Source organism: Somniosus microcephalus, chromosome 1, assembly GCF_052327205.1.
Source record: "Somniosus microcephalus isolate GS21.2 chromosome 1, FLI_Smic_1.0, whole genome shotgun sequence".
NCBI lineage: Eukaryota > Metazoa > Chordata > Chondrichthyes > Squaliformes > Somniosidae > Somniosus > Somniosus microcephalus.
In genome coordinates, this window is record NC_140987.1 from 5,465,249 (window position 1) to 5,481,488 (window position 16,240).

Here is a 16,240-nt window from a genome sequence, read left to right on the forward strand (position 1 = left end):
GGGGGTCTTGCTCAGGGTGGGGGGGGGACCGGGGGTCTTGCTCAGGGTGGGGGGGGACCGGGAGTCTTGCTCAGGGTGGGGGGGGACCGGGGGTCTCGCTCAGGGTGGGGGGACCGGGGGTCTCGCTCAGGGTGGTGGGGGGACCGGGGGTCTCGCTCAGGGTGGGGGGGGACCGGGGGTCTTGCTCAGGGTGGGGGGACCGGGGGTCTTGCTCAGGGTGGGGGGGGGACCGGGGGTCTTGCTCAGGGTGGGGGGGACCGGGGGTCTCGCTCAGGGTCGGGGGGGACCGGGGGTCTCGCTCAGGGTGGGGGGGGACCGGGGGTCTCGCTCAGGGTGGGGGGGGACCGGGGGTCTCGCTCAGGGTGGGGGGGGACCGGGGGTCTCGCTCAGGGTGGGGGGGGACCGGGGGTCTCGCTCAGGGTGGGGGGGGACCGGGGGTCTCGCTCAGGGTGGGGGGGGACCGGGGGTCTCGCTCAGGGTGGGGGGGGACCGGGGGTCTCGCTCAGGGTGGGGGGGGACCGGGGGTCTCGCTCAGGGTGGGGGGGGACCGGGGGTCTCGCTCAGGGTGGGGGGGGGACCGGGGGTCTCGCTCAGGGTGGGGGGGAGACCGGGGGTCTCGCTCAGGGTGGGGGGGGACCGGGGGTCTCGCTCAGGGTGGGGGGGGACCGGGGGTCTCGCTCAGGGTGGGGGGGGACCGGGGGTCTCGCTCAGGGTGGGGGGAGACCGGGGGCCTTGCTCGGTGGGGGGGGACCGGGGGTCTCGCTCAGGGTGGGGGGGGGACCGGGGTTCTCGCTCAGGGTGGGGGGGGGACCGGGGGTCTCGCTCAGGGTGGGGAGACCGGGGGTCTTGCTCAGGGTGGGGAGACCGGGGGTCTTGCTCAGGGTGGGGGGGGGACCGGGGGTCTTGCTCAGGGTGGGGGGGGACCGGGAGTCTTGCTCAGGGTGGGGGGGGACCGGGGGTCTCGCTCAGGGTGGGGGGACCGGGGGTCTCGCTCAGGGTGGTGGGGGGACCGGGGGTCTCGCTCAGGGTGGGGGGGGACCGGGGGTCTTGCTCAGGGTGGGGGGACCGGGGGTCTTGCTCAGGGTGGGGGGGGACCGGGGGTCTTGCTCAGGGTGGGGGGACCGGGGGTCTCGCTCAGGGTCGGGGGGGACTGGGGGTCTCGCTCAGGGTGGGGGAGACCGGGGGTCTTGCTCAGGGTGGGGGGGGACCGGGGGTCTCGCTCAGGGTGGGGGGGGGACCGGGGGTCTCGCTCAGGGTGGGGGGGGGACCGGGGGTCTCGCTCAGGGTGGGGGGGGGACCGGGGGTCTCGCTCAGGGTGGGGGGGGGACCGGGGGTCTCGCTCAGGGTGGGGGGGGACCGGGGGTCTCGCTCAGGGTGGGGGGGGGGACCGGGGGTCTCGCTCAGGGTGGGGGGGGGACCGGGGGTCTCGCTCAGGGTGGGGGGGGACCGGGGGTCTCGCTCAGGGTGGGGGGGGGACCGGGGGTCTCGCTCAGGGTGGGGGGGGACCGGGGGTCTCGCTCAGGGTGGGGGGGGACCGGGGGTCTCGCTCAGGGTGGGGGGGGACCGGGGGTCTCGCTCAGGGTGGGGGGGGACCGGGGGTCTCGCTCAGGGTGGGGGGGGACCGGGGGTCCCGCTCAGGGTGGGGGGGGACCGGGGGTCTCGCTCAGGGGTGGGGGGGGACCGGGGGTCTCGCTCAGGGTCGGGGGGGACCGGGGGTCTCGCTCAGGGTGGGGGGACCGGGGGTCTCGCTCAGGGTGGGGGGGGACCGGGGGTCTTTCTCAGTGGGGACACGGGTCTGGCGGTGTTCCCTGTAATGTGATGATTTTGACTGGCTGCGATTCCCCTCCTCTAGCCTGCCATCAGTCCTCGCTCAGACTCGGTGCCCAACATCCAGCAAATCGGTCCGACTCCGACACCCTGACCCTCTGGAGCACCCCGAAGCAGATCCGGCAGATTCTGGACCGCGAGGATGACCCCTTCCTGCAGGTAACTTCCAATTCGGGGACCGGGAGTGGGGAGAGGGTGGCCGGGAGGGGGCGCGGACGGACGGGGAGAGGGTCCGGGAAAGGTGGGGCAGGAGAGGAAGTGGGGTGGGACCGGGCCTGTTGGTGGCGGGGTCAGTGCTCCGGGGGGGGGGGTGGGCCAGGCCATGTGGGGCGGGGAGACTGTGTGACACCCACTCATTCTACAATGTTTTATCCACTCAGGGTGCTGATTTGTCCAAGGTTGGTGGGGCAGATGTGGAGCTATCTGATGTTCAGTCTGACAGCACCAGCAGTATCCTCAGTAATCTGGACTGGAATGCAGTGAACAGGATGGTAGCCAGCCTCGAGAATCAGTGAGCAACTCAACGGTCAGCCTTAAACTCACCATGTGCCATCCAAGCCACAGCCTCTATTGTGTGACTGAATGTGGGGCATCTCCCGGGGAAAGGGGAGAGCGAAGTAAGCTTCATTGCACTGCAAATGCACGCTAACGCGCTCTCTCGCTCGCATTCTCTCTCACTCTCTTGCGCATTCATGTCCTTTCTCACTCTAAGTTACACACATGTTCTGAGCTACAGTCACACTGTCTCTCTTGGGTAAGTACACTGGGGTACGCGCACACACACACTGACATACCTCATGAATCTCAGTTCCCACTATCGCCCTGCAGCGAATGCAGCGTGCTCTGGAAGGATGGATTGGAAACTGGGCCCAGTCTTTGCTGTGACCTGATGACTGGTGAAGAGAAGCCTGTGAGAGGGCGAGGTCTGACGGGCAGGGGACTGAAAGTGAATCCGACAATGTATGAACTACTTCACTGGGACTGGCCTCACTCTTACAGTTCCCTGGTCGCCCAAACGACAATGGATTATCACGACACTACGTAGATCCTTGGGCCAGTCAGCGTTTCGATCCAATCATTAATGGCGTTATCTGTAAACCTCCTTGGTTATTCATGGGTCATTGCACTTACTCTACAGCTAGCACTTGATCCCTTACCCTGAATAAACAGTGACTCTGTACAGTTACAGCGAGTGACCCTTACCCTGGATAAACAGTGACTCTGTACAGTTAGTGTGTGACCCTTACCCTGAATAAACAGTGACTCTGTACAGTTACAGCGAGTGACCCTTACCCTGAATACACAGTGACTCTGTACAGTTACGAGTGACCCTTACCCTGAATAAACAGTGACTCTGTACAGTTACAGCGAGTGACCCTTACCCTGAATAAACAGTGACTCTGTACAGTTAGTGTGTGACCCTTACCCTGAATAAACAGTGACTCTGTACAGTTACAGCGAGTGACCCTTACCCTGAATAAACAGTGACTCTGTACAGTTACACAGTGAGTGACCCTTACCCTGAATAAACAGTGACTCTGTACAGTTACACAGTGAGTGACCCTTACCCTGAATAAACAGTGACTCTGTACAGTTACACAGTGAGTGACCCTTACCCTGAATAAACAGTGACAGCGAGTGACCCTTACCCTGAATAAACAGTGACTCTGTACAGTTACAGCGAGTGACCCTTACCCTGAATAAACAGTGACTGTACAGTGACAGTGAGTGACCCTTACCCTGAATAAACAGTGACTCTGTACAGTTACACAGTGAGTGACCCTTACCCTGAATAAACAGTGACAGCGAGTGACCCTTACCCTGAATAAACAGTGACTCTGTACAGTTACAGCGAGTGACCCTTACCATAAGAACATAAGAAATAGGAGCAGGAGTAGGCCATACCGCCCCTCGAGCCTGATCCGACATTCAATAAGATCATGACTGATCTTGGGCTCAAAGCCACTTCCCCGCCCGCTCCCCATAACCCTTCACTCCCTTATCTTGCAAAAATCTGTCGATCTCCACCTTAAATGTATTTAATGACCCAGCCTCCACAGCTCTCTGGGGCAGAGAATTCCACAGATTCACGACCCTCTGAGAGAAGAAATTCCTCCTCATCTCAGTTCTAAAAGGGCGACCCTTTATTCTGAGACTATGCCCCCTAGTTCTAGATTTCCCCACGAGGGGAAACATCCTCTCTGCATCTACCCTGTCGAGCCCCCTCAGTATCTTATATGTTTCAATATGATCACCTCTCATTCTTCTAAATTCCAATGAGTATAGGCCCAGCCTGCTCAACCTTTCCTCATAAGTCAACCCCCTCATCTCTGGAATTAACCTAGTGAATCGTCTCTGAACTGCCTCCAATGCAAGTATATCCTTCCTTAAATAAGGAGACCAAAACTGTACGCAGTACTCCAGGTGTGGTCTCACCAAAGTGGAGGAGAAGCATCCGGGAAGGCGCCGAGCACCTTGAGTCTCTTCGCCGGGAGCAAGCGGAAGCCAAGCGCAAGGAGCGCACGTCAACCCAAGCACCCCACCCACCCGCCCCTTCACCCACCGTCTGCCCCACCTGTGACAGAGACTGTAGGTCCCGCATTGGACTCATCAGTCACCTGAGAACTCATTCTTAGTGTGGAAGCAAGTCATCTTCGGTTCCGAGGGACTGCCTAAGAAGAAGAAGAGTACAGTTGTAGCAGGACTTTCCTGCTTTTATACTCCAACCCCCTTGAAATAAAGGCCAACATTCCATTTGCCTTTCTGATTACTTGCTGTACCTGCATGCTAACTTTTTCTGTTTTATGCACAAGGACCCCCAGGTCCCTCTGAACTGTAGCATTTTGTAATCTCCATTTAAATAATAATTTGCTTTTTTATTTTTCCTGCCAAAGTGGATAACCTCGCACTTTCCCACATTATACTCCATCTGCCAAATGTTTGCCCACTCACTTAGCCTGTCTATATCCCTTTGCAGATTCTTTGAGTCCTCTGCACAACTTGCTTTCCCACCCATCTTTGTATCATCCGCAAACTTGGCTACATTACACTCGATCCCTTCATCCAAGTCATTAATGTAGATTGTAAATAGTTGAGGCCCCAGCACTGATCCCTGTGGCACCCCACTAGTTACCGTTTGCCAACCGGAAAATGACCCATTTATCCCGACTCTCTGCTTTCTGTTAGTTAGCCAATTCTCTATCCATGCTAATATATTACCCCCAATTCCGTGAACTCTTATCTTATGCAGTAATCTTTTATGTAGCACCTTATCGAATGCCTTCTGGAAATCCAAATCCACCACATCCACTGGTTCCCCTTTGTCCACCCTACTCGTTACCTCCTCAAAGAACTCCAGCAAGTTTGTTAAACATGATTTCCCTTTCATAAAACCATGCTGACTCTGCTTGACTGCATTATTCCAAATGCCCTGCTACTGCTTCCTTAATGAAGGACTCCAGCATTTTCCCAACGACAGATGTTAGGCTAACTGGTCTATAGTTTCCTGCTTTCTGTCTCCCTCCTTTCTTAAATAGGGGTGTTACATTTGCGGTTTTCCAATCCGCTGGGACCTCACCAGAGTCCAGGGAACGTTGGTATATTGCAACCAATGCATCCACTATCTCTGCAGCCACTTCTTTTAAGACCCTGGGATGCAGGCCATCTGGTCCAAGGGACTTGTCATCTTTTAGTCCCATTATTTTACCGAGTACTATTTCCTTAGTGATAGTGATTGTCTTTAGTTCCCCACTCCCTGTGGCCCCTTGATTATCCATTATTGGGATGTTGTTAGTGTATTCTACCGTGAAGTCAGATACAAAATATTTGTTCAGAGACTCTGCCATTTCCCCGTTCCCCATTATTAATTCCCCAGTCTCATCCTCCAAGGGACCAACGTTTACTTTAGCTACCCTCTTCCTTTTTATATACCTGTAGAAGCTCTTACTATCTGTTTTAATGTTTCTTGCCAGTTGACTCTCATAATTCATCTCTTAATTATTTTTTTAGCCATCTTTTGCTGGTTTTTAAAAATTTCCCAAGCCTCTGGTCTCCCACCAATCTTGGCAACATTGTATGCCTTTGTTTTAAATTTGATACCATCCTTTACTTCCTTAGTTAGCCACGGATGGTGCTCCCTTCTCTTAAAATCTTTCTTTCTCACTGGAATATATTTTTGTTGAGAGTTATGAAATATCTCCTTAAATGTCCGCCACTGCATTTCAACTGTCTTACCCTTGAATTTATTTTTCCAGTCCACTTTAGCCAGTTCTGCCCCCATGCCACTGTAATTGCCTTTGTTTAAGATCGGGACACTGGTTTGAGATACAACTTTCTCACCCTCCAACTGAATTTGAAATTCAACCATGCTATGATCACTCTTTCCTAGAGGATCCTTTACTATGAGATAATTTATTAATTCTGTCTCATTACACAGTACCAGATCCAAGATAGCCTGCTCCCTGGTTGGTTCCATTACATACTGTTCTAGGAAACCATCCTGGATGCACTTTATGAACTCCTCCTCAAGGCTACCATGGCCAATTTGATTTGTCCAATCAACATGGAGATTAAAATCATGATTATTACCGTACCTTTTTTACAGGCCTCCATTATTTGTTGATTTATACTCTGTCCAACAGTATTGCTACTGTTCGGGGGCTTGTAGACTTCGCCCACCAGAGACTTTTTCCCTTTATTATTTTTTATCTCCACCCAAACCAATTCTACATCTTGATCTTCTGATTCCCTATGAGTCCAAAAATCTATCTATCTCAGCCTTGAATACACTCAAAGACTCAGCATTCACAGCCCTCTGTGGCAGTGAATTCCGAAGATTCACAGCCCTCTGAGTGAAGAAATTCCTCCTCATCTCGGTTCACGAGATTGATTCCTGGGATGGTGGGACTGTCGTATGAGAAGAGATTGAGTAAACTAGGCCTATATTCACTTGAATTCAGAAGAATGAGAGGGGATCTCATTGAAGCATACTAAATTATTACAGGGCTTGATAGGATGGATGCTGGGAGAATGTTTCCCTTGGCTGGGGAGTCTAGAACATGGGGCCACAGCCTCAAGATAAAGGGTAGGCCATTCAGGACTGAGATGAGAAGAAATTTCTTCACACAGAGGGTGGTGAATCTTTGGACTTCTCTACCCCAGAGGGCTGTGGAGGCTCAGTCATTGGGTATATTCAAAACAGAAGTCGATAGATTTCTGACCAGTAAACGCATCAAGGGATATGGCGATAGGGCCGGTGAATGGAGTTGAGGCAGATGATCAGCCATGATCTCATTGAATGGCGGAACAGGCTCGAAGGGCCGAATGGCCTACTCCTGCTCTTATTTACCCCAGCCCCATGAACCCTAATCTTATGTAATAATCTTTTATGTGGCACCTTATCGAATGCCTTTTGGAAATCCAAATATACTACATCCACTGGTTCCCCATTATCTACCCTGCTAGTTACATCCTCAAAAAAACTCTAATAAAGTTTTCAAACACGATTTCTCTTTCATAAAACCTTGTTGACTCTGTCTAATTGTGTTATAAGTCACACAACAACAAGTTATAGTCCAACAGTTTTATTTGAAATCACAAGCTTTCGGAGCCTGACTTCACCTGACGAAGGAGCAGCGCTCCGAAAGCTTGTGATTTCAAATAAAACTGTTGGACTATAACTTGGTGTTGTGTGACTTCTTACATTGGTCTCCCCCAGTCCAACACCGGCATCTCGCATAGGAGACTGGTCAAGAAGGTAAGAGCCCATGGGATCCAGGGTGCCTTGGCGCGTTGGATCCTAAACTGGCTGAGTGGCAGGAGGCAGAGGGTGATGGTCGAAGGTTGCTTTTGTGACTGGAAGCCTGTGTCCAGTGGGGTACCTCAGGGATCGGTGCTGGGTCCCTTGTTGTTTGTGATCTACATAAATGATTTGGATCATACCATAAAAGGTATGATCAGTAAGTTCGCAGATGACACAAAAATTGGTGGGGTGGTAAATTGCGAGGAGGAAAGCCTCAGGCTACAGGACGATATAAACGGGTTGGTCAGATGGGCGGAAAAGTGGCAAATGGAATTTAACCCTGAAAAGTGCAAGGTGATGCATTTTGGACGGACAAATAAGGCAAGGGAATACACAATGAGTGGTAGGACCCTAGGAAGTACAGAGGGTCAGAGGGACCTTGGTGTACATGTACATAGATCCCTGAAGGCAGCGGAACAGGTAGATAAGGTGGTTAAAAAGGCATATGGGATACTTGCCTTCATTAGCCGAGGCATAGAATATAAGAGCAGGGAGGTTATGATGGAGCTGTACAAAACGCTGGTGAGGCCACAGCTGGAGTACTGTGTGCAGTTCTGGTCGCCTCACTAGAGGGAACCACAGGGAACCTTGGATGTCAGGGGATATACGAGAATGGATTAGGAAAAAAAGGAGGGCTTTTGGTAGATACAAAAGGCTAAAGACGGAGGAAGCCCAAGAGGAGTACAAAAAGTGCAGGGGGATACTTAAAAAAGAAATTAGGAGATCAAGGAGGGGCCATGAAATAACACTGGCAAGCAAAATAAGGGAAAATCCGAAGATGTTTTATAAGTATATTAAGGGTAAGAGGATAACTAGGGAAAAAATAGGGCCCATTAGGGACAAAAGTGGCAATCTGTGTGTGGAGCCGGAAGATGTAGGAGGGGTTCTAAATGAATTTTTTGCATCTGTTTTCACTATGGAGAAGGACGATGTAGACATCGAAATAGGGCGGGGGGACTGTGATATGCTCGAACATATTAACATCGAGAGGGAGGAGGTATTGGCGGTTTTAGCTGGCCTAAAAATGGATAAATCCCCAGGCCCGGATGAAATGTATCCCAGGCTGCTGTGTGAGGCAAAGGAGGAGATTGCGGGGGCTCTAACACATATATTCAGGACCTCTCTGGCCACAGGGGATGTGCCAGAGGACTGGAGAACCGCTAATGTAGTACCATTATTCAAGAAGGGTAGTAGGGAAAAACCGGGGAACTACAGGCCAGTGAGCCTAACATCAGTGGTAGGAAAATTATTGGAAAAAATCCTGAGGGACAAAATTTGTCTCCACTTGGAGAGGCAAGGACTAATCAGGGATAGTCAACATGGCTTTGTCAAGGGAAGATCATGTCTGACTAATTTGATTGAATTTTTTGAGGGGGTGACTAGGTGTGTGGATGAGGGTAACGCAGTGGATGTGGTATACATGGATTTCAGTAAGGCCTTCGATAAAGTCCCGCACAGGAGACTGGTCAAGAAGGTAAGAGCCCATGGAATCCAGGGTGCCTTGGCACATTGGATACAAAACTGGCTTAGTGGCAGAAGGCAGAGGGTGATGGTCGAAGGTTGTTTCTGTGACTGGAAGCCTGTGGCCAGTGGGGTACCACAGGGATCGGTGCTGGGTCCCTTGTTGTTTGTGGTCTACATTAATGACTTGGATATGAATGTAAAGGGTACGATCAGTAAGTTCGCGGATGATACAAAAATTGGTAGGGTGGTAAATAGCGAGGAGGGTAGCCTCAGTCTGCAGGACGATATAGATGGGTTGGTCAGATGGGCGGAACAGTGGCAAATGGAATTTAACCCGGAAAAGTGCGAGGTGATGCACTTTGGGGGGACTAACAAGGCAAAGGAATACACAATGAATGGAAAGACCCTAGGCAAGACGGAGGGTCAGAGGGATCTGGGTGTGCAAGTACACAGATCCCTGAAGGCGGCGGAACAGGTGGATAAGGTGGTAAAAAAGGCATATGGGATACTTGCCTTCATTAGCCGAGGCATTGAATATAAGAGCAAGGAGGTTATGATGGAGCTGTATAAAACACCGGTTAGGCCACAGCTGGAATACTGTGTGCAGTTCTGGTCGCCACACTACAGGAAGGATGTGATCGCGTTAGAGAGGGCGCAGAGGAGGTTCACCAGGATGTTACCAGGGCTGGAGCGCTTCGGCTATGAAGAGAGACTGGGCAGATTGGGTTTGTTTTCCTTGGAGCAGAGGAGGCTGAGGGGGGACATGATTGAGGTGTACAAAATTATGAGGGGCATAGATAGGATGGATGCTGAGGAGCTTTTTCCCTTAGTAGAGGGGTCAATAACTAGGGGGCATAGATTCAAGGTAAAGGGCGGGAGGTTTAGAGGGGATTTGAGAAAGAACTTTTTCACCCAGAGGGTGGTTGGAGTCTGGAACTCACTGCCTGAAAGGGTTGTGGAGGCAGAAACCCTCACAACATTTAAGAAGCATTTGGATGTGCACTTGAAATGCCATAGCATACAAGGCTACGGGCCAAATTCTGGAATATGGGATTAGATTAGGCAGGGCTTGATGGCCGGCGCGGACACGATGGGCCGAAGGGCCTCTATCCGTGCTGTATTACTCTATGACTATAGGAAGGATGTGATTGCTTTGGAGAGGGTGCAGAGAAGATTCACCAGGATGTTACCTGGGATGGAGCGCCTCAGCTATGAAGAAAGACTAAACAGGCTGGGGTTGTTTTCCTTGGAGCAAAGAAGGCTGAGGGGGGACCTGATTGAGGTGTACAAAATGATGAGGGGCATAGATAGGGTAGACAAAGAGGAACTTTTCCCCTTAGTAGGGGGGTCAATAACAAGGGGGCATAGATTCAGGGTAAGGGGCAGGGGATTTGAGGAGGAACTTCTTCACCCAGAGGGTGGTTGGAATGTGGAACTCAATGCCTGAAAGGGTGGTAGAGGCAGAAACCCTCACAACATTCAAGAAGCATTTGGATGAGCACTTGAAATGCCATTGCTTACAAGGCTATGGACCAAATGCTGGAAAATGGGATTAGACTGGACAGGGATGGATGGGCGGCGCAGACACGATGGGCCGAAGGGCCTCTTTCTGTGCTGTAAAACTCTATGGCCTCGAAATTGAGTGGGCTTAGCGCCCATTTTGCGGCGCTAGAGGGCATTGCGCTGGACTTACAGCCGGTTTTGAAATTGACTAGGGCCCAACATCGGCGTTACACCGGTAGCGCTGCGCCGGCACCGATGACGTCATCGGTGTGCACAGCGTTCCGGTTGCCGTGGTGACGGGCCCCAGCGCCGAAATTCAGTTGCGGCCGCCTCGCCCGTGGCAGCCGCAACTAAGACTCTGGCAACAGAGTCTTGCACGACTTTGCGCCGGCGCATAAAGGTGGAGCGGCGGCCGGCCGCTTTCCCGCCGGCCGCCTGCCCGCACCTCCCTCCCCGGACTCCCCCACCCCACCCCCCCCCCCCCCCCCCCGCGGAACAGATGCTTCTCGGCTGCGAGCCCGGCACTTCCCCGAGGTGCCGGGCTCATTTTTGTGGCGATTTAACCGGCCAGCGGGCGGGTGCAGGCAGCTCCTCCTTAACTGAAGGAGGAGGCCTGCACTTCCCGAGCCTGACGCACCGCATCGGGTGCCGCAGCGCCGCAATGCGGCGCGTAGTGCCAGTTTTCAGGCGCAAACAGCCTTCAGTAGCGCCGGCAGCCGTTTGGGCGCGGCGCTACTGAATTTTTGGCGCGCACAGCGCGACTTAGCACCGGCGCTAAATTTCCAGCGTTAAGCCCCAGCGCAGCGCAAACTCAATTTCTAGGCCTATGACTCTATCTCCACACCATAATCATGTTATGATTTTCTAACTGCCCTGAAACCACTTCCTTAACAGTGGATTCCAGCATTTTCCCGACGATGATGTCAGACTAACTAGCCTGTAATTCCCTGTTTTTTTCTCTCCCTCCTTTCTTGAATAGCGGGGTTACATTTGTGACCTTCCAATCCACTAGAATCTAGGGAATTTTGGAAGATCAAAACCAATGCATCCACTATCTCTTCAGCCACTTCTTTTAGAACCCAAGGATGTTGGCCGTCAGGTCCAGGGGATTTGTGGGCCTTGGTTACCCACCAATTTTGGTTTGCTTTTTGCGTCTTTTCCTGTGAAGACAGATACAAAATAGTTGTTCAACGTTTCTGACAGTTCCTTATTTCTGATAATTTCTCCTGTTTCAGCCTCTGAGGGACCAACGTTTACTTTTGCTACTCTCTTCCTTTTTACATACTTGTAGAAGCTCTTACAATCTGCTTTTATATTTCTTGCTAGTTTTCTCTCATTCTTTTTTTTCCCTTTTTATCAATTTTTTAGTCATCCTTTGCTGGTTTCTGAAACTCTCCCAATCCTCAGGCTTACTATTATTCTTCGCAACATTATAAGCTTCTTTCAATCTAATGCTATCCTTAACTTCTTTAGTTAGCCATGGTTGGATCACTTTTCCCGTGGAGTTTTTGTTTCTCAATGGAATGTATTTTTGTTGACAATTATGAAATATTTCTTTAAATGCTAGCCACTGATTATCTACCGCCATACCTTTTAATCTATCCCAATCTACCGTAGCCAACTCGCCCCTCATACCTATGTAATTGGCTTTATTTAAGTTTAAAACTCTAGTTTTGGACTTAGGCAAGTCACTCTCAAACTTAACGTGAAATGTTATCATATTATGATCACTGTGCCCCAGAGGATCCCTGAATACACAGTGAGTGGCCCTTACCCTGAATAAACAGTGACTCTGTACAGTTACACAGTGAGTGACCCTTACCCTGAATAAACAGTGACTCTGTACAGTTACACAGTGAGTGGCCCTTACCCTGAAGAAACAGCGACTCTGTACAGTTACACAGTGAGTGGCCCTTACCCTGAATAAACAGTGACTCTGTACAGTTACACAGTGAGTGACCCTTACCCTGAATAAACAGTGACTCTGTACAGTTACACAGTGAGTGACCCTTACCCTGAAGAAACAGCGACTCTGTACAGTTACACAGTGAGTGACCCTTACCCTGAAGAAACAGCGACTCTGTACAGTTACACAGTGAGTGACCCTTACCCTGAAGAAACAGCGACTCTGTACAGTTACACAGTGAGCAATCCTTACCCTGCTGAATAAACACAAGTATCACTTGGGTTGGGAGTTGGGCTCCGTCCACTCTGTGGGACCAGGCCTAGATTCTACAGCGTGGTGAATGTATCTGGACTCTGCATTTAAATGAATTGAATTTCAATCACTCGAGTCCCTGTTTCTGATGTTATTTTCTATCTTGGACATTATAAATCTCTGGGTCCGACTGCATACTGGGGAATATTTATTTGTACAGTTTTTATTGTGTTTATATGGGACAGTTTCTTTTTCCAATAAAGTTTTACGCTCCAGTGGGGGATCATATTTAACAAATTGTGAGGCTGCAAGTTGTTACCATCAACTTCACTGGGACCTGTTCATCTCTGAGCCCCTGGCACTGAATACGTACTGAATCTGAGATACTGCTGGGGAGGAAGAGAGGATACATGGACCTGGAGCCCTCCCCCAGCGAGGAATCATCTGGTGAACTGCGGTGTACAAACATAGAACGTGAGAACAGGCCATTCAGCCCATCGAGGCTGCTTCTCCCCCAGACTACATGCGTTTCTATCGCTGGGCATCATTATCTCCTCAGTCTCATTACCTCTGACTAGGTGTTAATTATTGTGGCTGGAAGTTGACTGGCCAGTGTGTTTCTGAAGGTATATTAATGGGATAAGGCGTCGAACATTTAAGACTGAGATGAGGAGGAATTTCTTCACTCAGAGGGTTGTGAATATTTGGAATTCTCAATCCCAAAGGGCTGTGGATGAGTATATTCAAGACTGAGATCGATAGATCTTTGGACTCTAGGGGAATCAAGGGATATGGAGATCGGGCGGGAAAGTGGAGTTGAAGTTGAAGATCAACCATGATCTTATTGAATGGCGGAGCAGGCTCAAGGGGCGGTATGGCCTACTGCTCCTATCTTCTATGTTTAGCACAGGACATAGGGTACTGAATTTGGATGATCAGCCATGATCTCATTAAATGGCGGAGCAGGCTCGAGGGGCCGAATGGCCTACTCCTGCTCCTATCTTCTATGTTTAGCACAGGAGGCCATTCAGCCCATTGAGGCTTTATACAGGCATAGAGTGCAAAAGCAAGGAAGTTATGCTAAACCTTTAGAAATCACTGGTTAGGTCCCAGCTGGAATATTTTGTCCAATTCTGGACACCACACTTTTAAGAAGGATATCAAGGCTTTAGAAAGGGTGCAGAGATTCACAAGATTGGTAACAGGGATGTGGGACTTCAGTTATGTGGAAACTGGGGTTGTTCTTAGAGCAGAGAAGGTTAAGAGATGATTTGCTGGAGGAGTTCAAAATCATGAAGGATATTGATGGAGCAATTAAGGAGAAACTTTCCACTGGCCAGAGGATTGGTAACCAGAGGACACAGATTTAAGGTAACTTGCAAAAAAAATTATGCAGCGAGTTGTGATCTGGAAGGGTGGTGAAAGCAGATTCAATAGCAACTTTCAATAGGGAATTGAGTAAATACTTTACAGCAATGAAACAGGGCATCCGGCCCAACCAGTCCATGCTGCACAAGAACCTCCTCCCACCCTTCTTCATCTTACCTGATCAGCATAGCCTTCTATTTCTTTCACCCTCATGTGTTTATCTAGCTTCCCCTTGAATGGATCTATGCTATTCACCTCAACTACTCCCTGTGGTAGTAAGTTCCACATTCTAAACACGCTCTAAGTAAGGAAGTTTCACCTGAATTCCCTCGTGGATTGATTAGTGACGATCTTATATTTATGGCCCCTAGTTCTGGTCTTGCCCACAAGTGGAAACCTCTTCGTCTACCCAATCGAACCCTTTAATAATAAAGACCAATATCAGGTCACCCCTCAGTCTTCTCCTTTCTGGAAAAGAGCCCCAGCCTGTTCAGACTTTCCTGATGAATGATACCAGAGAGGTTATATCTAAGTAAAAAATTTTTGCACCTTCTCTAGACTCTCTATATCCTTTTTATAATATAGAGACCAGAACTGTTCTCAGTACTCTAAGTGCGGTCTAACCAAGATTCTATACCAGTTTAACATCACTTCTCTGGTTTTCAGTTCTATCCCTCTAGAAATGAACCCCAGTGCCTTATTTAACCTGTCACTACTTTTAGTGATCTGTGTATCTGTACCCCCAGATCCCTTTGTTCCTCTACCCCCATTTAGACTCTAATTTTCCTACTAAAATGCACCACCTCACACTTACCTATATTGAAGTTCATGTGCCAATTACACACCCATTCTGGAAGTTTATTAATGTCTTCCTGTATTTTGCTGCCGTCCTCTTCTACATAGAAGCAACATGCGATAGACAGAGCGAAGCGATCTCACAACCATCGGATCAAATCAAAGCTCTGCAGTCCTGCCACATCCAGTCGTGAGTGGTGGTGGACAATTAAACAGTTAACAGGAGGAGGAGGCTCCAAAAATATCCCCATCCTCAATGATGGTGGAGTCCAGCACGTGAGTGCAAAAGACAAGGCTGAAGCATTTGCAACTATCTTCAGCCAGAAGGGCCGAGTGGATGATCCATCTCGGCCTCCTCCTGAGGTCCCCAGCATCACAGATGCCAGTCTTCAGCCCATTCAATTCACTCCACGTGATGTCAAGAAACGGCTGAAGACACTGGATACTGCAAAGGCTATGGGCCCTGACAACATTCCGGCAATAGTACTGAAGACTTGTGCTCCAGAACTAGCTGCGCCTCTAGCCAAGCTGTTCCAGTACAGCTACAACACTGGCATCTACCCGGCAATGTGGAAAATTGCCCAAGTATGTCCTGTCTACAAAAAGCAGGACAAATCCAACCCGGCCAATTACCGTCCCATCAGTCTACTCTCAATCATCAGCAAAGTGATGGAAGGTGTCGTTGACAGTGCTATCAAGCGGCACTTACTCAGCAATAACCTGCTAACTGACGCCCAGTTCGGGTTCCGCCAGGGCCCTGTCCCTGCCTTCTCCCCATATCCCTTGATCCCTTTAGCCTTAAGAAATATATCTAACTCCTCTTGAATACATTTAATGAATTGGCCTCAACTGCCTTCTGTGGTAGAGAATTCGACAGGTTCACCACTCTCTGGGTGAAGAAATTCCTCCTCATCTCTGGCAGTCAGAGAAATCAACGGTTTAAATCAAACATGGCCATAGTAAATAATAATTCTAATAAGTCTAAGAGTGTTAAAAAAACAAGCCTGAAGGCTTTGTGTCTTAATGCAAGGAGCATTCGTAATAAGGTGGATGAATTAGCTGCGTAAATAGAGGTAAACGAATATGATTTGATTGGGATTACGGAAACATGGCTCCAGGATGGCCAAGGCTGGGAACTCAACATCCAGGGTTATTCAATATTCAAGAAAGATAGGCAAAAAGGAAAGGGAGGTGGGGTAGCATTGCTGGTTAAAGAAGGGATTAACACAATTGTAAGGAAGGATATTAGCTCTGATGATGTGGAATCTGGATGGGTAGAATTGAGAAATACTAAGGGGAAAAAAACATTAGTGGGAGTGGTATAT

The 16,240-nt window shown here is 50.1% G+C and overlaps 1 protein-coding gene across 1 annotated transcript in view; it reads left to right on the plus strand.

The window, feature by feature from the left end:
* The window catches only part of cplane1 (ciliogenesis and planar polarity effector 1), a 341,103-nt gene extending 336,506 nt beyond the window's left edge, over positions 1-4,597 (plus strand). Inside the window, exons 52-53 of the mRNA XM_086002590.1 lie at positions 1,853-1,986; positions 2,208-4,597. Of these exons, the coding sequence (XP_085858716.1) occupies positions 1,853-1,986; positions 2,208-2,342 (269 nt within the window). The 3' untranslated portion in view covers positions 2,343-4,597. The remainder of the gene's footprint in view (positions 1-1,852; positions 1,987-2,207) is intronic.
* Positions 4,598-16,240: the final 11,643 nt, after the last annotated feature.